The sequence below is a fragment of the Neolamprologus multifasciatus genome, chromosome 13 (assembly GCF_963576455.1).
Source record: "Neolamprologus multifasciatus chromosome 13, fNeoMul1.2, whole genome shotgun sequence".
Taxonomy (NCBI): domain Eukaryota; kingdom Metazoa; phylum Chordata; class Actinopteri; order Cichliformes; family Cichlidae; genus Neolamprologus; species Neolamprologus multifasciatus.
Window position 1 is genome coordinate 22,245,099 of NC_140451.1, and position 25,426 is coordinate 22,270,524.

The 25,426-nt window shown below is 37.9% G+C and overlaps 1 protein-coding gene across 2 annotated transcripts; it reads left to right on the forward strand.

Moving 5' to 3' along the window:
- Positions 1–4,087: 4,087 nt before the first annotated feature.
- LOC146505549 (carbohydrate sulfotransferase 15-like) lies at positions 4,088–22,027 on the forward strand. Of its 2 annotated transcripts, none has more exons than XM_085182493.1 (8): positions 4,088–4,407; positions 15,360–15,982; positions 16,624–16,963; positions 18,643–18,786; positions 19,489–19,642; positions 19,862–20,018; positions 21,410–21,557; positions 21,660–22,027. In XM_085182493.1, the coding sequence occupies exons 2-8, from the start codon at positions 15,518–15,520 to the stop codon at positions 21,848–21,850; spliced, it is 1,599 nt and encodes a 532-aa protein (XP_085038619.1). In that variant the 5' UTR covers positions 4,088–4,407; positions 15,360–15,517; the 3' UTR covers positions 21,851–22,027. The 2 variants fall into 2 exon arrangements, with proteins under 2 accessions (XP_085038619.1, XP_085038621.1); XM_085182495.1 differs by lacking the exon at positions 4,088–4,407 and adding an exon at positions 4,420–10,947.
- The last annotated feature ends 3,399 nt before the right edge of the window (positions 22,028–25,426 follow it).

The following is a 25,426-nucleotide window of genomic DNA, read 5'->3' on the forward strand; positions in this document are numbered from 1 at the left end:
GGTTTTGGTGGAAAGACAAACAAATGGGTTAAAAACCAATAAATTGACTTTGGGTAACATTTTAGGAGACGTATAAACTTCTGTCTTTTTAAAAGTAAGGCCGGGCCCTATGGGTATTAAACTGTAGTGTAAGTAGTGGAAAGCAGATTTTTGGTTTTGGTAGTTTTATGATAATAATAAGCCGCCTGTTGTGGTTGAAAAAGCTGCTATAGGAGGGAGCTAGAAAAGTACACAAAGCTCAAAAATATCCATAAATCATAGTTTCTACATTTCTATGGCAATCTACTAAACAGCAAAATATTCTAGTCTGGCCCTAATATAGTGCCTCCCTCTTAGTTTGGCTGAAAATTCTTGAGATTAACTGTATTTGTGAAGATGGATAACCATTTTAAATTTGTGTTTGAATACAAAAACCAACAACAAGCTCATCCGATCCATTCAAACTGATCAAAACGGATTCATTAACTGCAGGAAATTAAACTTCTTGACTCCATTCATACACACAGCTTGTGCATCTCGATGAGATGTGAATAAATCACAATCAATTTAATAGGAATTAACAGCAATTAGACTCCCGTCTCATGCATATGGATACATTTGAAAGAGGAGGCAGTTTATTCAAATGAGACATTATCTTCATATAGCAGCGTCAGTCTCCTAGGGCAGCCTCTTGCACTTGTCAGAAATTAATTATTTTACCTCTTTAAAGTTGCAAGCGGTGGGAGTTCCAAAGATGAACGTCATGGCAGCCCTCAAAATTTCATTTCATCCCTCTCGGTATTTTTCTCCCTGTTTATTCCCTGCAAGAAACAGATGTCATGAAAGATGTTGAGGGAGTTGGCTCATGACAAAAGAGTTAGTTTCCTTCCTCTAAAGAAGAGGAAATGTGTCAATGACTTCAGCAATTCCTATTTTGTCTGATTTACAATAAAATGAAATGATTCCTTGATCAATAGTCCCCCTACTCTGTTAAACCACGTGTACTAATAAAACCAAAGGGGGGAGTTTGAATATTGGGCTTATTGTTGTTAAGTGGTGTATTCAGGGCTCTGTGGTGACAGCTGTGGCCAGAGTAACTAGGTTTTCAGGTTGTGTTTCCTTTTTAAGCGCTTCCAGAGAGTTGTTTTAAATTTAGCACAAAGCTTCACCTGAGATTTAAGATTTTGTTGAACAAAGGTCATAGGTCAAGCTCACCGTAGCCTCACAAAACACACTTTTATTTTACTTTTAAATAAATAAATAAAATCTTGCACTGATTATGGTGTAATTTATAAAGTGATTTGACAATTTGGTCCAGATACACTCAACATGCGCCACTTTGATAGGTATACCTTTGTAGCTGCATATTAGACTGGTGAAGAGGGCCGGCTCTGTCCTGGTCCCTCACGCCATAAAGGAGGTTGGTGGGAGGAGGGTACTAGCCAAGATAATGCCTCTCACACTCACCATGAGACTGTGGAGTCCCTGAGCAGTGCCTTCAGCAGCAGACAGCTGCATTATGCAGAACTATTACAGTACCTTCACCCCAGCAGCAGTCAGACTGTAAAATACGCACAGGATACAGGATAGATGCCTACTAAAAATACTCGAGTATATGTTTTGATTCCCACTGCATCTTTGTTACATGTCTTTTAGTGTATATAGTGCAATGTACAAATTTCTCTTTATTGTTTTTATTATTATTGCATTTTTAGCAGAATTAGCATTTTTTTGTTGTACTTTTAAAAAATTATGTATTTTCTATTTTTATGTTTTTCTAATATCTCTCTCGTTCACTTTTTCTTTCTGATCCTGATGTAACAAGTGAATTTCCCCAGTGTTGGATTAATAAATAAATATATCTATATCTATTTTTATGAATATAGTCATGGTGACGATGACTATCTGAAGCTCAAACTGAGATACAGGATGGGGAAGAAAGGTGACTTATTTGACTTCGAATGTTGCATGGCTGTTGGTGCAAGATGTGCGGGTCTGAGTGTTTCAGAAACTGCTAATCTGCTAGGATTTTTCAGCACAACCACCTCTAAAGTTTGCAGAGTTTTCAACTGTATGATGCTATCGTGTCGCTATGGACAAAAATCTTTGAGGAATGTTTCCAGCACCTTTTTGAATCTTTGCAATTAAGAATAAAGCCAGTTCTTAATGCAAAAGCAGGTCCAACTCAGAACTAGCAACGAGCACCTAATAAGAATGTCATATGCAGCTTCAAGTCCTCCCAGGCTGATGCCACATTTTTACAGGCCCTTAAATTCAAGCTGGAAGTCTCCACTTTAAACTCCCGTTATTCACATGCCAAAGAGTTAAATGTGTTTTGAAACACGACTAAACAGCAAAAGTTGTGTCAGTGTCCAAAAACATGGTTGGATCTAACACAGATGTATGTGTCTGGACATGGATGTAATGTAAATGACAGCGCTGTTAGAGTGCAGTTAAATAACACTTTTGGGCTTTTTGTGTAATCAGAGAACAAGTGCTTGCTTCTTAACCAGTCGTTATGTAACAACACTGACACACACAAACACGCATCATGCTGAAAAAGTAAGAAAACATATACCACGATGTGTTATTAGTAACAAACACTGCAGCAAGATGAAAATGTGTCTCTGAGCTGGCAGCGCATTGGCACAGGTGCTCAGCTTACACACTCGTGCCTGTTCTCAGAATTGTAAAAAATGGAAAACACTTCTGCGTGAGATAAAGAGACTGTGCGATAATCACTGAAATGCCTGTGGATTTTTTTCACACAGCATCAAGAGATGGCAAAGTGTAAATTGTATAAGTGGTAATTTGTATAAATATGTGTCCTGTACTCTGTAAACAAAATGATGAATACCACCATCACACATTTGTGTGCACTTGGAGTTCGCTTCAGCTTCAGCAGCTTGTGTTTTTGTCATTAGGCCCACTGACTCCTACTCATACAGAATGAGTCATGACAGCTAATGAAGGGAAAAAAAATCCCATTTATTTAAAAGAACATCATTTAAAGATTAGCAGCGGTGACCTTTCATGCGCATGACAGTTTTTCTGGTGATAAATGTCCCAGATATAAATATATCCTAGATATTTCACAACCCTGAAAACCCCCCTGATTGCATAACACTGTTCACAGCAGCTATGAGAACAGCTTCTAAAAAGTTAGCAAAAACATTCAACAAAAGCTTGTGAATGTTGGACTTTTGAAGCTCACCTCCACTTTGTGTTTTGCATCACCATCTTTTCATCTTTGTTTCAAAGGGGTAAGTGCCCAGTAGAGATTAAATAGTAATACGCTTTATATCAAGGCTGGAGTGCTACTATGTATTCAAAGAGTCTGGCCTGTTCATGAAAGTAAAATCACAGGGACGCAGCCAATCTAGATTAAATGGAGCATTTAGAGTAAGTGCTGTATATGTTATGGAAAGCTCATGTTATTGAACTCTGAGGAGTTTCTTGAGGACACTTGAGGGGTGTGAAATAGTCACACTGAAATATATAATTTAGTAAAATTCAACTGGTGCCAAACACTATAGATTTTTTAAACCTTTAGTTAACCAGGAAAAAACAACACTTGAGATGAAAAATGTCTTTTACAAGAACGTCCCGGCCAAGAAGGACAGCAGTACGACCATAAGCTGCACTAATTAATAGCAGATACACGTCAGAATCCGTACACGGGTTAAATACAGGCAAAGAGTAAAAAAAAAACAAACAAACACACAAAACAACCAAAAATTATAAACGTGATTATCAATAAAGAATGAATACCTTACTAATATCTTGTCTAATGCCAGAAACCAAGGTATTCACGCAAAATATTTGCAGCCTGAATTAAAAGGTCGTTTAAAATGTATTAAGTGAGAGCAGTTCCTTAAATCTTATTTACTCTAGCTTTTATAATTAAACCATTAGACAGATAGATGGTCACCCTTTTAACTCACAGCTGAACTATCTTCTACTTTAAAAAAAAAATCCCCTTCTCCCCAATCGACCAGCAGGAAAACGCCAATCTATTTTAGCTGATATCCTATCGGTCATATCACTCAGCAGCACAACAGCACTTCGAAGAAGTTGAAACGCAGATAAGACTGAAGCTGCTGCTGCTGCTGGTGTTGGAGGTGGTGTTTCCTGCTACTTGCGTGCACCTCCCCTTTCTCTTCCACCTCCTCCTCCGTGATACGCGCAGGAGAGCTCAGTTGGATGGAGACTCCGGACTTCCGCGGTTCCTCGACGAAACCGAGCCGGCGTTTGTTATAAATGAAGACATCGTTCACACCTAGGATCAACTGGCTGTGCTGTTCTCCACCCCCCTGACGCTTAATACAAATACCCGTCAAGTCGCTTTGATTACCTTAAGTGGTGGTCTCAGTGGCTCTTAAGGGGCTGCACAAGAGACTCTTGGAATAAAACCGACTCAACTCCAGCGTGAGTATCTTTATTCAGCGGGATAATCACAATAACAGGAAAAGTGACGGGAAAAGGATTTGGTCATATTGTTGATATGATTTAAGAAGGTTCCCAAGCTGATTTATAGATTTTTAAAAAGTTTATTTTTCTTAAACTAAAGCATAATTGCGTACTTTATCTAATTAATCCTTTTGATATATATGCCATTAAATGATAAGATAATATGGTCCGATAACTTGACAGCTTCTAATAGACACCTCTGTGCAGTACCCCCCATAGTCTACTGCGCTGAAATGTAACCTTAAAAAAAGATATATACCATAAGAGCACTGCATATGCTTTCTGCTTTCTGCAAAGGCAAAATTCCAGCAATTTCGAGGGAAATTGCTGGAATTTTGCCTTTGCAATGTTTAAAACTTACTAACCCCTTATCTCCATCACTGAACAGCTGCAGAACATCACAGTGTCATGTCTCTGGGGGTAAAAGACTTTTAGCCCAGTTTGTGATTCACCGACTGAATCACAAACTGGGCTGTGTGATAGGGTTAACATAAACTGTGTACATGTTCTTAATGTCCTTGTCTTGTAATTATTATTCCGTTTATTGTTACAAAGCAAAACCAGAAGGTTCTACGTCAACATCGGACTATCTGAGACTTCCCCTGGCAAATTCCTTTCATTATAAGTCTTTATCTCATGTATCCAGCAAACGATGCAAAGTTGATTGTACAATGTGTTTTTGTTTGGAGAGCTCATGTTGTGTGAGATGTTTGTGCACTCCCTGTAGCTGTTTGACATTATGTCCTTTCTCTCAGTTACAGTCTATGCATGGGGTGCATAGCAGAGGTCCTGACAGGCAGGTGACCTTTGGACAAACCTGCCTCTCTGGGCTCTCTGTGCAGCATCCAAATACCCAAAGTTGTATTTTATTGTTAATTGGAAGGACAAAGAGTTGAATCTGAAAGTGAGTGAAGGGGAATATAGATTTAGTGGGTTTTTTTGTAAAAGGTAGCACATCTCTACACCTCATTACACTGCACACACCCAAACTAAACCACATTATGGCTGCTGCACCTATCCCTACACTCTGTACGGTCTGCTAGGAAGGAAGGTTTTAGGTTGCCCCCCTGAAGTCGTGGAACAAATTTCTAGAGCTGCTAGGATGTCAATGCCATGCTTCTTTTGGCCAGCGTTAGAAGGCTTAGGTCATGCTAGAAGTATGAGAGGGGAGAGGAAAAGCGAGCGAGCGAGCTGTACCATATCAGATTGTTTAGACTGGACTCTAGGGGTCCACTTCAAATGGAAGAAAATGATTCTGTAACAGAACATTGGGAATGTGGGAGGACTGCGTGATACTAAAGTGTTTTGGCATCTTGGTATCTCAGAGCTTCTATTTCAAGAGTTGGCAGTTTTAACCTGTCATGACAACAAGCCTCAGTAATCCAAGATTGACTCTATTATTTCAAGCATGAAAGCTGGTTTTGAACGGATGCTTTAGTGTAGTCAAACCTTTATCTGCATCTGTCACTCTCTTGGCATTGAGTAATTTTCCTGATGGATGATGTTTTTCACTCTAAGTTTTTCTTTTCCATTTGTTGTTCTTTCTAGTTTGATTATCTGTTATGTGAACATCATACTTTATACAGATGTGCCAAACAGATTTACACTTGGGTGGAGTTGATTTTTTTCCTCTGTGTTTGAGTTGTTTTTTTTAAAGTTTTTTTTTTCTTTTTGACAATTGAAGCACAATTTTAAAGCGAGTAAAATTCATCAATTTAAGTTTTACACCCTGAATGAATTCTAGTGCATTTAAGGAACACAGCAGTCAGAGTATATAATTGTTGAAATAACGTTTGTTTTAAAGTAAATTGAGATTCTTTAACTAATATTTCCAACATTTCCTTCTTAGTTTTATGTTAAAGTTGCATGCTTTATGATTTACCCATTAACAGCTTGGAAACAAAATGGAAATTTAATTATCCACATACCGTCTGTAGCCCTGAGTCAAGTCTGAGTCACTAGGCAAGACAAATATTTTCTGTAACATATGACAACATTATAATGTGATATTAGGCAGTGTTCCAAGTGAAGTAGACAAATAAGTGATTAGTCATTCTAAATATATAATTGTTATTACTGACATTATAAACATGAATTAAAGTCAAAAGAGACAGATTTACGGGTTAATGATGAGTTCGAACTTTAAAGATATTAAGTCAAGCGAGTATGAGGACAGCTGTTGGCTAAAAATCTTTCATAGAAATCAGGTTAGGTCAGTCAAGCTGCTGCATGTCTTGTATCCAAACCATTTGTGTGCAAATGGGATTTGCATGGATGTTTTCATAACCAGTCAAAAACAGTTCAGTTGATTAAAGAACTTATCAAACATTGCTGACAAGTTCTTTCTTCAACTGTTTTCTTTATTAGTGTAGTGGGCAGCTGAAGGCGAAGTCACTCAAGAAGAAACATGCCAGGTTCAAGGAGAAGACAACAACCAAAGCCTGAACAGAGAAATGAACAGAATTTCTGTCTCTTCTCTCCACTGATAGAGCAAGCTGCGCAACAGCAGTAATATTCAATGGGAAGAATACTTCAACACAGATTTAACTGTCTGGTTATACTGTCGTTATTCTTACTTGTAAGTTATTGCACAAGTTTACTATGGAGAAACTACTGGAAAAAAGTGGGTGCGGCAGTAAGATGATCTGACGTATATATGATAAAAACTAGGGATGCAACGATACCAATTTTTTCAAACCGATACGATACCGATACTTGGATCTGAGTACTTGCCGATACCGAGTACAAAAACCGATACTTCTACCACACACACACACACAAATGCAATGAATTGGAAGACGGGTTTTATTTTATTCTCTGCCGATAATAAATAATATCTTAATAAAAATGACCACAAAAAAATTTCAAGTGAAAAATAAGCACTTCTCTTAAATTATTGCAGAGTCTCCACATTGTAATTTAACAAAATATCACTGAACTATTGGCACTGTCTCGAGCTTTCAGAATAATAAATAAACACTTCTGTTTGGAATAAAATAAATACAAATTAGGTTTGAGAATAAAATAAACTTTTAAATTATTGCAGAGTGTCCATATTATTAACAAACAAACAAAATAACGAAAGTATTTGGCATTGACGAACAAACTCCCCATCTGCCCTGGATCATCAGTCCACTGTGCCGCTAAACCAAGGACTGACATCGCACACACTGCTTGTCTTTACCTCTTTAGAAAGTTTTGGCACCATTATCTCCCTGATGTATGGGCTGGGAATTTCATATCGCAGCTCGAGTATGCTGAGAAGACGGTGCAATCCTATGTTTTCCATGACTGGCATTGGCTGGTCATCCAGAGCAATTAAATGAGTCAGAGCCTCTGTTATTTTAACTGCCCGTGGATTTTCTCTTGACATTTTTCATCGCTTTTCCAAAACCCGAGTTAAAGTTGGCTGTTCCGGTCCACACTGCTGACATTTTGTTTAGCCTAGCTACAGCAGCCTCCAGTTTCTCTTTTTTTATCTGGAGCCGCCAGTCTGACTCGTCTAACCCTGTGCCTGTTTAGCGCGGGATGTACCCCTAGTGGCCAATCTAAAAAACTACAACAAAAATGACAATCCACCCTCTGATTAATGAAATAAGTTAGTATCGGTTCGTGGTATCGGTTAACTTTTACGAGTTAACCGATACCACATTTTACAGTATCGGTCCCGATACCCGATACCAGTATCGGTATCGGTGCATCCCTAATAAAAACCAAGGTTAGGCCTAATCAGTCAATCAAATGTGAGCAAATAAATGCATTTAGGCATGCAGATATGTCAAGTCAACCTGCTGAAGCTTGAAATCAAGCATCAGAATGGGGAAAAAAAAGCGATTTAAGTGATTTTGAATGTTTTGTCACCGAAGCCCACTCTTATCGTGTGTGGTGGGTCTTCCCACCTTTGGAGTTTCCATGTGTGCATATGGAAGGGTGGGGATGTGTAACCCAGAACAGAGGCATATGGCACAATATAAATTACGGCAGGTGGAAATAACAATCTTCTTTCCGCTGCAGTGATTCTGAGTGAATTACAGCAATTAACTCACGGTTAATGTTATGGAAGATTTAAAAGAAACAGCGCAGATTATCACTTTAAAACAGGAAATGCACATGAGAGTTTCCTGCGTTAAGGTTGCCTGTTTTATTGGTCCAACTATGGCCTTTGTCATAATTACTGCAACAACTTTGCCACTCGAGCAAACACAGTGGCACAAAAGTCACTGTTTTTTAAAAAATGAGAGAACAGTCACTGGGATGATGGATCGAGCACAGTGGCAGAGTGGGAACACTCAGTGGGTCCCTAAACACACCACAATCTTGAGCCTTTTGCTTTTTAGTTCTCTTATACCCTCACTTGTTCTTTTTTGATCTATTGTACTTCCTGTAGGCTTTCTTTGAAAAGGCAAAGGGAGGATTTCACATGTGATCACTGCTGCTTCTTACAGCGTCACAGCTCACCCATGCTGACGCCAGGTCCTCAGATGTTTCCCTTCCATTTATTAAACAGTAGTGATGCAGATGTTCTCTGTTTTCTATTGATATGACATTGGTTTTAAAGTCTTACTGAAGCAAATCATATGTTGATACTATAAATTCATATGCATGCAGATGTACATAGTGGCATGTATCCACCGACCCTCTTGAGATCTGGACTCCAGATGTCAAGAATGTCTATATAAGCATATTCTTGTTTTCTAGTTACGGTTTCTTTTTGACCGTACTAGTGGGTGTGGCTTATGATTCAGATTCCCGTAGAGACAAAATGAAACTCAGCCAGTGGTTTTGATTGTTGTTGTTGTTGTTTTTTTAGTGGGAAGTAAAAAGGAAAGGGAGGCTTAGTCCAGCTCTATGAAGTAGATTAAGCCTGTTTCCTGAGATATTTGTGCTCTCGGGGTGCTTTTTGCTGCTGATTTTATTTGTAATCTCACTGTGAGAGCCTCTGAAAGGAGAAAAAAAAATAGATACACAAGTACCTCCCAGAAAATAAGTATTTGTTGTTTTCTTTCCTTTAAATTGCTTTAGCTTTTTGATTTCTTTTTCACCCACATTGAGAAAGTTTTATTATTACCTCCGTTTGGAATCCAATCTGTCTTTGTTTGACTTCCCCATCAACTGGGAGACTTTCTTATTTCCTTTTGTGGCATCAGGTTTTCCTTGTACCTCCCTTTTCCTAGCGCTGGCATTCTGCCAAATCCCACTCACAGAATGCCCTGGATCACATCAGGATGTGTTTACACAGTTATAAACATTAAGACATGATTAAAACATGTTTCAGGAGAAGCGATAATATACGTGTATACTGAGTACTTACTCTTGGAAGTCCCCTCTCTGAATAATTTTCTGGTCACAGTGCATTCACTCAAAGGTGTTTTCAGAAGTCACGTTTCATAGACTCGTCATGTGAAATGCTATACAGAGCTGTGCCACAGTTGCATAGCATGAAGCATTTTGTTCACTGGATGAACTCTGCGGAGATGCTTGTAATCACTGTGTCTAATTCCTATCGTTTTATCATGAACACTAGAGATAAAGAGCAAAACAGGAAATTAAGAGTGTAAGGCAGTGAGGCAGGTTCTAATGAGCGTGCCTTTGTGTAAGCATAAAAGCAGGAAGTATGCATACTGCAAATGTGTATGTGTGCAGGGCTCATGCTCCCATGTATAAATTTAACATCTCAAGCAAGATTTTCAGTTAGCAAATCAAACAGATGCATGACGAACCACCAAATATCATAAATGCAATCAAGCTTGAGTGCACCACCTTTGACACCGCCTATGACTTTTTTTTTTCCGATCCAAAGAACAGAGGGAACACAAATAACATATGTGGAGTAGGCCTGTTGTTTGACAGTAGGAATTGTTCATATTTATCAGTGGAGTAGGTTAAATTCCAGATCTGACACACATCTGTTAAATCTGTGCCGCTGGGGCTGATTAAAAATAATGAGCTCTCGTTGTTTGTCCGTTTTACAGCCACAAGCTCTTGATAGGCTAAGCCACCACTGAACATATTGCCATTAAGAATCAGAGGACATTTTATTTTCACTGTAACACTTGTGAGTAGACTCCAGACAGACGGAAAAGGAAGAAACCACTTTTACTATTTGTTGACTACAGCCATATTGACTACATGGACTGGGATGGTTTCCTCTAGCCCCACCATAAGGTGGATTTTTTTTTTCATTTTAATTGAAATTGGTAACATCAGATTTAGTTTCACAAAACTGTGCTAACTTTGATTGAATAAGCAGAAATGTCATGTGTGATTTACAAGAGAAATATTCCTATGTTTAACTGCAACATGTTTGACCTAATCTTTGGCATTAAAGGAAAAAAAAGAAAAGAAAAGAAATAAAAAAACTTAAATGCTTTTCACATGATCAGGCTCAAGAAATCCCAGAAGATTTTATGGAAGTTTCCACATTAGCTCAAGGAAAATATTGACCCGAAGATGGGGCCAGAGGAATAACAGGTGTTAAAAATGGAAGAAGTTTTCTCTGTGAGTATTTGGTTGTGCGTGCGTGTGTTTTAACGGTGGCACTTCCTTTCCTTAAATCATTTCAACATGACTCCTTGTGTTTGGCATTGGCCAATAGGAACTCACTAAAAACATTACCATCAATCTTTCAGGGTCAAGGAATGAACATGTTGCAATATGTTTATTTGGTCCAAAAGATCAGATGGACTGAACATCTGCATCTCATGTAAGATGATCCTGGATTAGCCCTCTTTTCTACCAGTTAGCATGGGCAAGTATTCTAAGGAGCCACTCTTGATGGTCAACTCCTTCCTGAGCAAAGAACCCTAGGATGTCCGAGCAGAAATGCACGATCAAGTTCCTCTTCCCACGGCTGATATGTTGTAACATGTATTTTATGTTCTGCTTTTAATGGTGAAAAATTTTAAGTACAGGTGCATCCTGGCAGTCTCATGTATGCACTCTAGCTTAAAACAGAGGTTATATAGTTTACAACTGCATGCAAATTCTATTTGGATTCATGAATCCAGATAGATTTATTGGCCAGAGGGTTCCATCTATAGATGTTTCAGGTTTTAAAATATTTAGTTTATATGAGAAACAGGTTTTATGAAGTCAACCTGTTGGACATAATTTTAGCTGTATAGCTCATGTGCTAGAGGATTCTACTCTTAATCTCCGGGTTCAGGGTCTTTTCCCCATGTCGGAAAATCTTAAATCTTAAACAGTTCTGAACATTTAAGCCTAGTCACAGACCAAAAGAAAAATCGAATGAAGATCACCACTGAAAAAGGTTTTTAGTCTAAGACAAGGCTTAATCCACGTCTGGGAAACTAAGCCTTAGTATTTAAGAGATGTTAAAAGCCCGTTGCTTTAAGCCACGTTCACACTACACATAGTTTATAGGCACAAAAAAAGCCAGACCGAAAACGAGTGTTCATCATTAAAATTTATAGTTTTATCCCCAGTCATGAATTATGAAATACTTAGACTAGCGTGACAGAAACTTCTTCCCTTCTCTCACAAAATTGAAAAGCAGACTGAAAGCAGCATAAAACAAAGGTAGCATCTGAATTGTCATCACTATCTGATCTGTGTCTGACTTTTGCTAAATTGTCTTTCAGTTTAAAAGTTCAAAACAATAGTTGTGTGTTTGATAAAAACTCTTTCTGGTTTATTTGTATATCTGTATGTTGTCCAAAGGAGAATGGGCAGTATATGACTGCACGAGTCATAAGCTTAGCTACTCCTACTTAAACTTCCTCTTGTGTTTACTTTGTGACTTTTGCCTGAGTGAGTGAGCTAAGGTGCTACGGTGCCAGAGTCATGGGTTGAATCTTTGTTGATGAAAGGCCCTTATGGTTTCCAATTTAAGGTGTAGATTCAAACCATTTGTCTTTAGATTTCATTTAAGTTGTATGATGGAGCTTCCCTTGTGTTTGCAAGCCAGAGTCTTTTTAATAACCCTCTCGTAATTAAAATGATGAGACTCTTAATTCTAGAGGCTAGAAGTTCAACCCTGTCAGTGTGTGGTGAAGAGATTTCATCCAACTTTCTGTTCATCAACATCAGGGAGTTGCTTAAAGCCACTTAGGCACAAAAGGACCTGAAAAATGTAAACCCACAGAAAGAAAAGAAAATCTGTTGCAGTAATCATCCTGACTTTGATATTCTTGCACAGCCATCTTAACATTTTGTATGCTTGGGACAGCAAAGGCTTCTAACTCAATGATAATTGCAGGTTTTTATTTTGGTTTATCAGGATTTTTATGGTAGGGTTTCACCTCAGTCAATCCCATGTGGTGTTTACTGCTTCCCGTCGTTGATTGATTTTGAGACCAAAGAATCTAAAACCCGTCTTTCCTGCACGTTCTTGTGCTGTTTTTCTCATCTCTGCTGCTTCAGTCCTCCACTCTGTGCTTTACCCTTGACTTTCACTGTCCTCTTTATGCTCTGTCACATTTCCAAATCCCTCTCTTCTCCCACACTTTGAAATTTGCCCAACCAGACATAAATCTTTAATGGTGATAAATAGATAAATAGATACAGAGAACAGAAAAGATCACAATTACCTGGGTTTGTAGAAATAAAACATGAAGAAACAGAAATAGGGGAATGGAATAATTTATTAATATGATTATGGATCATTAAAAAGAATGAAAAAGCTTGTATATATGTGAATATATGGCGTATAGGAAATAAAGATTAGTATCACACACAAGCCATGTTTACTCAGAACATGAACTGTTAATTATGATGGATATTATACCTTCTTTATCCACCGATATTTCACTAAATTATCCCTCACAACTCTAGTTGGATCAAAAATAAGTTCAGTCTCTGCAGCTACCCACGCAGGCTTGCAAATATCGACATGCATTCCTGATAAGTCTGCAAGGGCTCAGGTTGGTCCCATTATGAAATCTGCAAGTCTGTGGGAATTGTTTAGGATTTTTGAAGCTCCATGTGCGCATATTTATCAAACATGCTGCAGACCTTACGTGAGTACTACACAATTTATATCAGTGTTGCAGAGTGACAAGTGAAAGGCTATAAACATTAAACAGATGTGCATCTATTGTGGTAACACTGAATCACAGTGTGATTTTCAGAAAATTCCTTGATGTTAAGCTACAGAAAGAGTAAATTCTAGGTTTTACGTAATGTAACTTGATATGATCACTCGTTAGACTCTCTGGTTTTGAAAGGAGTGCAGCCATGTTTATAATCCAGGCTTCAATTAAAAATTGTTTGAGGTAATCCCAAAGGCATGAGTATAAAATCATCCTAGTGAAATGAGTAAATTGACTCGCATTTGGGGTATTCCGCTACGCACAGTCCACTTTGTTAGAACTGCTTGTTACGCATTCTTATCAGCTAATCAGATGTCAACAACTCAGTGTATTTAGGCATGTAGACATGTGTGGATGACTTCCTGAAGCCCTCACTGGGTGCCACTTAGAAAACTGAGGCTTTAATTCACCCAGACTCACCAAAACTGGACAATAAAAGTCTGAAAAAATGTTGCTTGGTCTGATGAGTTTTGATTTCCTCTGTGACATTTGGATAGTAGTCAAAATTTGGTCAACATATTAAGTGTTCAGGCTTCTGGTGGCGGTGGTGTTTTAATTGTGGGGAGCATATTTTCTCGGCAAACTATGGGGATTATAGTACCAACTGCGCATTTTTTAAACACCACAGCCTACCCTGAGTATTGTTCATGACCATGTACATCGCTTTTGACCTTTATGATCTCATCTATGCCATGTCGCTCGCCTCAAAACAGAGCAGATTTTTACCTTGTTGAATGCCTTATAATCCTCGTCTTCTCTTCTTTCCAAAACTGCTTGAATTTTTTCTCTAGCACAAACTGTAATGCAGTTAAAGTCATTTAGTGCTTTTAAAATAGGCCCGCCAGCGGGCCCACGGGAAATAAAGGGTTAATCTGACTTCAGTATCAGTAGGTTACAGGAGAAACCTGCTCTCAAGACAATATGACAGACTTCCAGTAACTTGTTAGTGCGCAATAAGTAAACGGTCATGAGCAGGTGAGACTTTCAATTTCACTTGAAGTCATCTAATTACTGGAACTGCTTGTTTGGTTGAAGCACTGACGCATAATCACGTTTCACTATAACGGATTTTGTGAACGAGCTGAGTCTAGTATCGCTACCGTGGTTGCATTTTAACAGACCCTTTTCCATAGTAAGGAAAAAAGAAGCTGTATCCATTAGAACTGGTGCAGGATTTCATTCCTTGCTCTACTGGAATTTTTAAGTCAACAACAGGAAAAATAACTGTAACTGGCTGAGGACATGTCAGAGTAAAAAGTCTTTTAATAATGTTTTACACTTTAGTGCTGGGATTTTTTTTTTCAGTACGACATTCTTGAAATAATCTACTAATTTACTTTCTTATTATTCATGTGGTGGGAAAAGAAAACAGTGTGTGCACTGTTTGGCCACCTGTATCAATACCTAATGTGGTTTTCCCTGTAAAAACAAGTTAATCTTGAAAATAACATTCATAGGTTAAAAAAAATAAAGCTCAGAGTGGGCTTTTAGCTCGAAGAGAGTAATCGTGTGTTTTTAGTTTTGAATTACAGAGCTACCATTATTCTGACCTTGAAGATTTTCTAGAAGAGCTTGCCTTTGCATGTGCTTTATACCCCAAATCATCAAGCCGGAGATCTCCATATAGCAGACCACACACATGCAGCAGCTAACCTCAAACATTTTAGAGGTGACTCCTATTATAGAATGGAGAATAGGATGAATTTCACATACTGGTGTGTGAGAGTGACAATAATGACCTGTAGTGCTAAAAATGTTCACTTAACTTAGTTTGGGTGACACTCTTCAAAGGAAAGTACACTGCTGCACTTTGATTGAAAAGACATGTGTTGTGTTTTAACAACTGTTTCTGCTTTACAGGAGGCCACATTGAAGACTCAGACACATGTAGGAAAAATGAAGACAAGCGACGACCTGCAGCTTAATTTCACTAAATTCTTATGGGTGAAACAAAGCTTTTTTTAGAGAGTAATTTCCTTGCTTCTATTTCTACATGCCTGCTGTGATTCTCGGTCAGTATGTCACTATCAGACTGCAAAAATGGGAGCAACACTCCAAGGCTCCACAACCACCTTCACAGCTTGCACATTGCTGAAAACTATGCAAAACGGCCCGTCCGGACGTTTTTGGACTTCAGGGACACAAATGTGGCTGAAAATCTGGACATCAAACATGTTCCTATGCTGTTTTTCAAGAACCTACAGCGCATCTCGAAAATCAAAGTGGTTAGCTTCCTCCTGGGCTTGACGTTGACATTTTTCATTATGGCTTCTTATGTCCTAATGTGGGATAAGAAAGGACCTTTGTTCACTCCATCACCATATCAGCTCAGACCTGCAGCCATCCCGACCAGCACAACAGCAACAAGAGCTTCTTCTAAAAAGAACCCAGTAAACGTGAAAGTGCTTGTAAAGCTCATCAAACAGGAGTACACACCCAGGAAAGTGCCTGATGAGAAGGATGTCATTGCAACAGACTCTCATGTAAGTTTGCTGCAGATGTTTACAACAAGAGCTTTCACTGTAAATGCTCCAGACTATTGTCACAAACAGAGACAACATAGAAGTGGTAACTGAATTTGTTTTTTAAGTGTTTTTTTATTTGTTGGCAAAAATGAATTATAGGTGTCAGTTAATTTACAAGCACCTTACAGTCAACCCTGCAGTAAATGCCTATTTGGTGAAGCTCATAATGACAGGTGTTTGCTAAGAATGGTTTCACAAAGCATTGCTAAGGGCCTATGGACTACTTTTACTACGTGCTTTTGCAGATGTGCTGTGTTTAGTGTGTCATCATACATTTCCACATTACAGTGCGTAATTTTGTGCTATTTATGCAGAGAGCATCATCAGTTGTTGCTGTTGAGATGTACAGTTATTACTACCATTACAAGTGAGTCATTAGGAGCAACAGTTAGTGGGAAGTTTGTGTCAAACATTTGGAAACACAACTGAATTTTTCCATGCGGCCATAAATTCTTTACTGGCTATTAACAACTTGTAAACACTGGTGTGCAAAATATATGACATAACTGACAGATGCAGATACCGAACTATACAGACGACAGGATTTTGCAAAAACAGCATCATACAAAAATGACAGATGAGTATCTCTTCCTCTCCAGCTTTTTTCAGTGATTCCTCGCCGTTTCTTGCCTGGTATCAAGAGCCCTTGCTGGTACGAGGAGTTCTCCAGTAAACCTGGCAATGACCTGTACAGGAAGAACCTCTTCACACTGCGCTCAAAGTCCTTCAAGACTGTGTGTGACCGCCTGAGGGCCAATTTCCACAAGCATTTATACCACAAAGATGGGAAGGACTTTCGTCTGCGGTGCATGCCATACTTCTACATTATTGGTCAACCAAAGTGTGGCACGACTGACTTGTTTCACAGAATGCTACTTCATCCAGAAGTCAAATTCAACATAATGAAAGAGCCACACTGGTGGACCAGGAAACGGTTTGGTAAGTCATCAGGAAATGGATGTCATTTTGGACTTGTTTTTGTAAATCTCGCAAGTTTAAGTAATAGTTTAATTGATCATTATGACAGATACTTTAATGTAGATAAAGCACGAGCAGATGGTACTAAATCAACTGGTTTAAAGTGATTAAGAAGTGAAGCCTTAGTGAGAGTTTATGTGAAAAACTGACCTGAACTCATTCAGTCAGATCAGGAAATAAAATGTCCAGAAAGTGTCAGATTATTCCCATGGGAGGGTAGATGCCATTTATCCCGTCTGCTGCACACGCTACCCAGGCAGAAACATTTCTTCATCCAAAACTAGAATATTTCCTCTGGCAATAACTAGTCTGACACATACAACCTCACATTCTGTGCTGCATTTGAGGGCAACTCATTCAGGGGCATTTACCATTTTTCACTTCTTCTGTTCCTTATGTATAACCCGAAAATGAGTGTGCAGTTTTCATAGTGGTTGTGCAGATCCTTGTGTGCGTCATCTTAAGATTCCAAACTTTAGCGAGCAAAACAAGTTTAGTTTGTGCAACAACTAAACATGAGTTCATCACTTACCTGCAACATGACAAACAAGATGACACATTCCTCACTGACCTTCACTGGAAGCTCAGAAAAAAAATGTCAGGCTCGAAAAAGAGTTTACAAACCATAAAAAATGTTGCTGTGGCTAATGTTGCATAAAAAATAATAATATTCAGTAGTTTGTTCTAGTTACATCATTTTCCCCAGTAGCACTAACAGCTATATTAATGGATGGAAGAAGTGATGTCTGCTTCGGTGAGGCTGTAGTGTGCTCTGCATGGAAGAATTTTATTTAGGGAAGTCCTTTCCCCTGAACAGAGAGCGGGGTGTACTGTTTACTGAATGTACAGCATGGAAAGTTACACAACTCTTAACTGCAGAAAGTAACTTCCTGAAGCTATGAGGTCACTGCGAGGTTCGAAAGGTAACCAGTGGAGACCACAGGAAGTCATGGTCATGGCACATGTTCCAGCAACCGCATCCACTGTCCACATTTTCCACAACCGTCCGTGATTAAACAAACAAATAGTGACTTTACAAGTATGAAGAGCAGCTTTAAGGAAAATGAAAAATGGGTGATGTGTTTGCTGTGTTCACTTTACCTTTTATGCTTCCTACGCTGTCTGTATTCACCTGATTGAACTTATGCTCATTCCCATTCTTGCAGCATTAAAAAAGTACACATTTTTTCCAGTGTTTGTATAATCTTCATCACTAAAAGTACTTTTTGAGTCTACAAATAAAAATCTTGTTAGTCTTACTGAATTAGTTGCAGTATGCAGTGATTTTGTTGTCAGTGTTTGGCTGATTTTTCAACGAGACATGCAATTGAAGGGGAGAGTATCAATTGGATTTTTCCTTCGTCTATACAGTTAAATACATAATAAATAAAATGGAGCTTTTAAATGTATAAAGTCACCATTATTTGCTGATTGTATGTCATGTAAATGTAGCTAGTGTGCAAAATGGAGTCAAATTATTGCTTATTCATAAACAGAAGAAAAACAGTACAGTTTCAGAGTCCGGAGTTTGTTTGTCCTGCCAGGGTTAAAGTGTACACACTTCATTCTCTTAATTTGATTACAAAACAGTCTAAAAAGAAATACATCATAAGTGATATTTGGTGTAAATGGGGTTGCAGGTTATATCCGTTTCAAAGATGGCTTCCAGGAAAGTTTTCGTGTGGAAGATTACCTGGATCTGTTTGACATGGCAGCCCACAGCATCCAAGAAGGAATCACTGGAAATTCATCTGGACACCACCGTGCACTCCAGCTCATAACAGGTGAACACATGTGAAAGTGTTTGTGTGTGCAAGTGGTTATGATCTATTGTTAGTGTCAATGTGCATCAAATGGAAGAATGTCTTGGCTTTTTACTTCTCATTTTGTACCTTCTGAGGGGCTTTCAGCAGCCAAACAACTGTATCCTGACCATAATTCAATTGAGGTTTTTTTTCTCTCTTCTTTTTCCTTTAGCGTCAGGCCATGATCATTTTCAGCAAATGGCTCTCGTCTCAGAAGCACTACAGTGCTCAAGAGAAGGGCTGGAAGGACACAATGTCGGCATTATTCATGATATATATTTTTGCGATGTAGAACAGATAGCTCAGTGTATTTATAAGTGTACACAGAAAGCCAAATGACTTGGGACTCTGTCACGAGAACATTTCTTGCAGGTCATTCTGTTGCACGTTGAGATTCAAAATGGAACTGGTTTCAAACCTGGTAGTGAGAGACAGCAGGACTACCAGCATCTGTTTTAGTCACACACATTTCCACATTTTTACATGTAAAAAGCAGCTCAAGCATATGCATTTACTGTATCAGGCTGCTGTTCCCAGTTAAATAGTGATCGCAAAATCTTTTTCACAGCTTTGCTTAATAGGAATCTTCTCTATGCTATAGTTTACCCAAAGGACTGCACAACTGTATTAAATCAACTGTTGTTACCCAGAATGATACTGAGACTGTCACTGTCTTGTCAGGTGAAGCCAGTGCATCCACTATGTGGGACAACCAAGCCTGGAGCTATCTTCATGCAGACAAGGAGACAGAGCCCCCCTTCCTGGCCCAGGACTTTATCCATGCAGTCCAACCTGATGCCAAAATTATCATAATGCTCAGAGATCCAGTAGAGAGGTAGAAATAATTTCTTACCCACATCCATCTGTGTAGGCACAGACTTGAATTTCTGTAGATAAACAATTTCTAACACTTCTGACTGCTTCTATGGGACTCCCCTATGTTTTTTCATTGTTGCAGAACATATTTGTTTTCAATCAAAATTTCCACTGCACAAATTGTGCAAAAAGGTGCTTTCCTGCTTCCAGTTGATTTATTGTTTCACTTTGTTGCCAGGCTCTATTCTGACTACTTGTATTTTAAGACGGCCAACAAGTCTGCAGAGGACTTTCATCAGAAAGTCATAGAGTCTGTGCAGTTGTTTCAGTCCTGTGTCTCTGAATGGTCACTACGTTCCTGCGCCTACAACACCAGCCTCTTCAACGACATGCCAGTGAGCTAAAATGATTTTCTCATTTTTAAGAATATTAGGAGCATTTTCAATGATGAAACATTTGTACTTTGAGAATCCACCTGACACTGTAAATGGATGTTGTTGTGCTGAAGTGAAGCAAACAACTATCATGCAGCACTCTCTTGGGAATAAGCTGAGTTATGAGCTCTGGCAGTTGGTCATTTTTTATGATAACATACAGAGGACAACACTGTTATCTTGAAAGATTTAATACAGTAAAAGCCAGTTCATCCTGAAAACACTGTGAGCCAAAGAATGTATCTCTGATCTAACAGCAAGTTCAGAAAAAAAAACTTAATCCTTTATTTACATGACTCTTCTCTTACGAAAGAGAAGATGACTAGGGTTTGTGGCACTCGATTTGACCAGTATCACAGCTATAATAGGTGACGTTGTATAGTGGCGCCCTCTGGAGGACTCATAGTGTCTGTGCATTTAGATTAAATAATATACTGTTTTGCTTCGTGTTATTATTTAGGTTCAAGAAGAAAATTATACTAAATAATCACTATAACTGAATCCATGCATGTGGGTCACATTAGTTTACTTGCTGTTAATATCTAATTTATCCAGAAAAGGTCTTGTTGGCTTTTTCCGTATTGTCAGTAGTAGTAAGTAGTTCATCTGTGTTTGACAACAGTTGTTATGGTTTTGAGAAATATTGAGACTTTTGATGCACTTTGCCACGTCTGTATAAAATCAAACACCTTTCCATGCAACATAAGGAGACATTCTTAAGAGCTCTCTGAAACAGTAGTTAATGATTAATCATGTTTATTAATGTAAAATACACTACTTTCTACATTCTAAGAGATCTATATGTCAAAATTTGGTATAAACATAGAAATCATACCGTAAAGGTATCAAACAGTATGTAATAGACTAAAATGAGCACTTTAAAGTGGTCAAGAATCTAAGATCAGGACATGATATACTACTACTATGTCAATAATGTAGTATATTAGTAAATCCCATGACAAAGCACAAAACCAAAAATCAGTATTTACGCTGTGTGCATTTCTTCACTTAAGCATCATAATTTTAACTGATGATTTAAACAGTTAGAAATAAAATACTTTCATCATATAAAAAGCTCAACTGTTTTTTAAATAATGTATTTGTTGTTGTTTTTTTTGTTGTTTTTTTTTTAGATATCTACAGGAGGACTCAAATTTTGACGTAAAACTTTCAATTAATTAGTTGATAATAAGAAAAAAAAATAAAAGCAAGAGCAGCTGTGCCCCTTTTATTTCAATGACTTTAGATCAACAGGTCATATTCAGATTTTATTTTTGGCCTTTGTAACAGCAGCTGGCTCACCACAGCAGATTTGTCATGTTGATTTGTTGTTGTTTTTCTTTGTCCCACAGGTGAGATTAAATCTGGGGATGTACATCATCTTCTTACTGGACTGGCTGAGTGTTTTCAGTAAGGAACAAATCCTTGTTCTTCGACTGGAGGACTATGCAGCAAACCTTAAAGAGACAATCCAAAACGTTTTTGATTTTCTGAGTGTAGGTAAGTGTCCAGAAACACATTAGTCAGAGTGACTTTCTCTTTGTAAGTGAAATAAAATACATTTTCGCTGGTTGATTATGCATTGTTTTACTTTTCCTGTAGGTCCTGTGTCACAGCAGGTGGAGGCAGCACTGACCAAACAGCCTATGTCTAACACTCGGCGGGAGGAAGACCGGAGTCTTGGTCCCATGCTTCCGGCTACCAGGAGCATCCTCAGGAATTTTCACCAGCCTTTCAACCGTAAACTGGCCAGTCTGCTGGACAACAAGGCCTTTCTCTGGAATAACTCCTGAAGGAGCACAAGCACTGATAAAATTTGGATAGATGTGAATGAACAATCACAGCAAACAGCTAAAAACAGGAATGTATGAGGTCTATATCAGATGTATGGGTCTTGTTTGAGATATTTATTTGCTTTTGGAATATTGTGAGGCTTCGAGATAAGATAACAATAAAAATAACTGAATTTGTTTTTTGATTTTTTAAATTGTGGCTTTGATGCACTGTTACAATAATAACCAATATACATTAATCTACACTGAATTTAGCTTTCTCTTCTTTTAGGCCTTAAAATGCTTTTATTGAATATCATAGGGTCATGGTACTGCTATTTTATATAAAGAAACATTACCTGTCCTAGTATTGAGTTTTCTCTTTCAAATATTGTTTGCAAAGATTAATGGAAAATAATTTACCCCTGTAACAATACAATTTATGAATAATCCTCAAATGAAATGGATGTTTATAATTATAAAGACTATTGTGTACTTTGACAGTACTGGTCTGTGCTGGTCAGAAGGTCCAGCAGGTCTGGAGAAAGTCAGGCTTGATATTTCATTACTTGAAAGTGAATCTCTTAAACCTTAAGCCCTGATAAAAATGCAAATTCAAATTACAAATACAACACTTTGAATTAACTTGAGATATTTCTGCTTCATTTTTCATGAAATAAAAAGGGAAGCAGCCTCACCTGGTTATTAAACTTTTGCCAGTCATTTGTCCAATTACTTTTGAGCCTCTGAAAATGGGGGACAGTTTATAAAACTAAACAATCTTGATTATTTCATTTAAATCCATTGTGGTGGTATACAGAGGCAAAATTACAATAATTTGTCTTTGTCCAACAATTTATGGACCTAACTGTAGAACTAAACATTAAGTATAAAATAGATGCCAGCTATGTGGGATAATGAATTAAAGTAACAAAACCATGCTGGAAATAACTACATATCCTGTCATTCCATGTGGCCACAAAATCTCACCATATGCTTACCTACAAACATGACTCTTGGGTTTGAAATTTTTTTGTCAGTGTAAATATATACACATAGATTCAGAGTCAAACCAACTTTGGGGGAAATAAAAGGGCAAATGTGTCTGGTAAGTAGTTAAACATATGATACGTGAGAGATGGAGTGACGTCTGAGTGACACAAATAATACATCATGCTGAAGTTAAGGCATTAATCACAAGAGGGCACTAAAACACACTATAATTCAACACTTTAACACCATGCCAGGACACTGAGACATCTCAAAGTATTATAGGTATTATACTACAATGTCACATCGATAACAATTTCATAATGTAATATGTTATTAATATTCCTATTATTAATATTAGGTGTGTGGACACTTTTCAAGCAAGAAAACGTTGAAATTCCAAGACACTTATTCAAGTACAAAAAGATGTTTTCGTGAAATTAGGAATTTTTAAATAACCAACACTTTAGTTTAGTAGAAGAGTCTCCTTTTCTGTGATCACCAGTGTTATGGTTTGTGTTACTGAAAATTACACTTTATCTTATATAATGACCTGCCTTCACATTCCTTGTCTTTAAGGTCTAATTGGCTTTCAGCTCAAAATAAACTACTGCCTCATGATGTTGCACTGAGTGAATTAAAGTGCCATCAAAGTTTTGCTCACATGAACTGCTGTTTTACGCAGATGAGTTACTCATGCAAACACTTTTCTATAGTCATGCTCAACTGTTATTTGAGGAAATTACAACTATTAACTGTGACATTTTAACTCTTCAGCTGTTCCCCATGTAATTGGTGAGAGAAAAATCAAAGGTCAATGACTGAGAAAGGACTGCATGTGTGTGTGTGTGTGTGTGGGAACTCTACTTTGTCTGATTGATCACTGGAGTGAAAACTTGATTTAGGTCCTTTCTGAGATACTGCCTGATTTTTCAGTGCTGTAAAACCACCAGAAAGGGTGGTTCCCACAATGCATGTTCTGGTCATGTGTCCCTACAACATCATAAAGACAAGGATAGAGGGTGTGTATGTGTGTTTAGCATTTTGATTATGGTTGTCACTTGTCTCACAGAAGCCAGCAGTCTTTCAAGGTGTGTTTCTATTGATGTTAAAATAAGAGAAAAGTAGTTCAAGCATTTCAGGAATGGCCTCTAAGCGTGATGTTGATGGCAATCCTCTACAGAAATTTCGAAAGCACAAGAGACTGATAAAATGGAAGAATTTTAAATGACACTTTATCAAAGCCGTGAGACATCTGAGTGTAGTGTGTGTGTGTGTATTTAAGGTGTTAAGAAGTTGTTAGAGTCAAGTGCCTTTTTTTGTTGCATCATTCCTCTTCACACCCGTTTTCACAGTTTCAACTCATTCACACCTGAGAGCTGTCAAGAGAAGCCATAATCATTACCATCATCACGACTGAGCAGTTTTGCTATAGAAGCATAATATCCAGTGCCTTGCTCATGAGCATGTTGAGTTTGGTTGCACAGAGTAAGGCTTCTGTTTTTCCTCACTTCTGTGTGGAATACCTGCTGTTGCACAATGATCCCTGGACATAAATACACTAACATTTCAACACTAAGAGTGTTTTTTTATCAGTAAAGTCTAGTGGAAAAAGCTGAAAATGTAACAATCACCTGATTAGTAAACTACAGTAAAAAACACATTTCTTTTTACTTGAGACTCACATGTCACAGTGAGCAAAGCGCTGGTGTAAAAATAAATGTAGACAATAAAAGATGACATTTGTTTTATAAATTTTGCTTAAAAAAATCTCGCTTTTGTTTTCCACTCTTGGCTCATGATGACCTTCGTTAAATTAGAAAGCTTTCATGTGGAAGAAAAAGGCAATGAACTCCTTGAAGCATCCTCAGCTCTCTAATGAGTGGATCAATTGAGAATGCATTGAATAATGATCATTAGTCTAGACCTCAAACATGAAAGGCTCAAAGGAGACAGAGACATAATGGGAAGAGGGAAAAGAGAAGGTCTAGGATATTTTTAGTAGTTATTAGTTAAGCTACCTGTTCACAATTGAAGTAAAGTTGTTTGTTTAAATTGTGAATACAGTACATTTTGGTACAGTACATACTGTTGATTCAAAGTTGCAGTTAAAGAGAATCGACTGATTTCTCTTAAACCCCTTTTTTCTTCTTCTGTTGTGCTCTCTTTTTTGCGTTTTGTGTTCTAAAATAAAGACTGACTGGCAGGAAAAAGAAACCTCGCTTATCCATATATTTGATCTCAAAAACCTAAAATTCTCTATTTGTCTGAAAAAAGTTTTCAGTACATTTAAGTAAATAGACACGGTCAGTATGTGATGTTAAAGTTTAAATGAAGCATCAGAATGGGGCAGAAATGTGATTTTAAGTGGCTGTGAATGTTATGGTTATTAGTAGAACGTGGGCTGGTCTGAGTACTTCAGAAATCTCTTATCTACTGGGATTTTCCCACTGATGCGTCTCAAGAAGAGAATGGTCAGGAAAAGAGAAAATATCCAGGAAGCTGCAGTTCTTTGGGCAAAAAAATGCCTTGTTAATGCCAGAGGTCTTAAGAGGATGATTAGACTACTTAAAGCTGATAGCAAGATAAACTTAAATGTAGCATCTC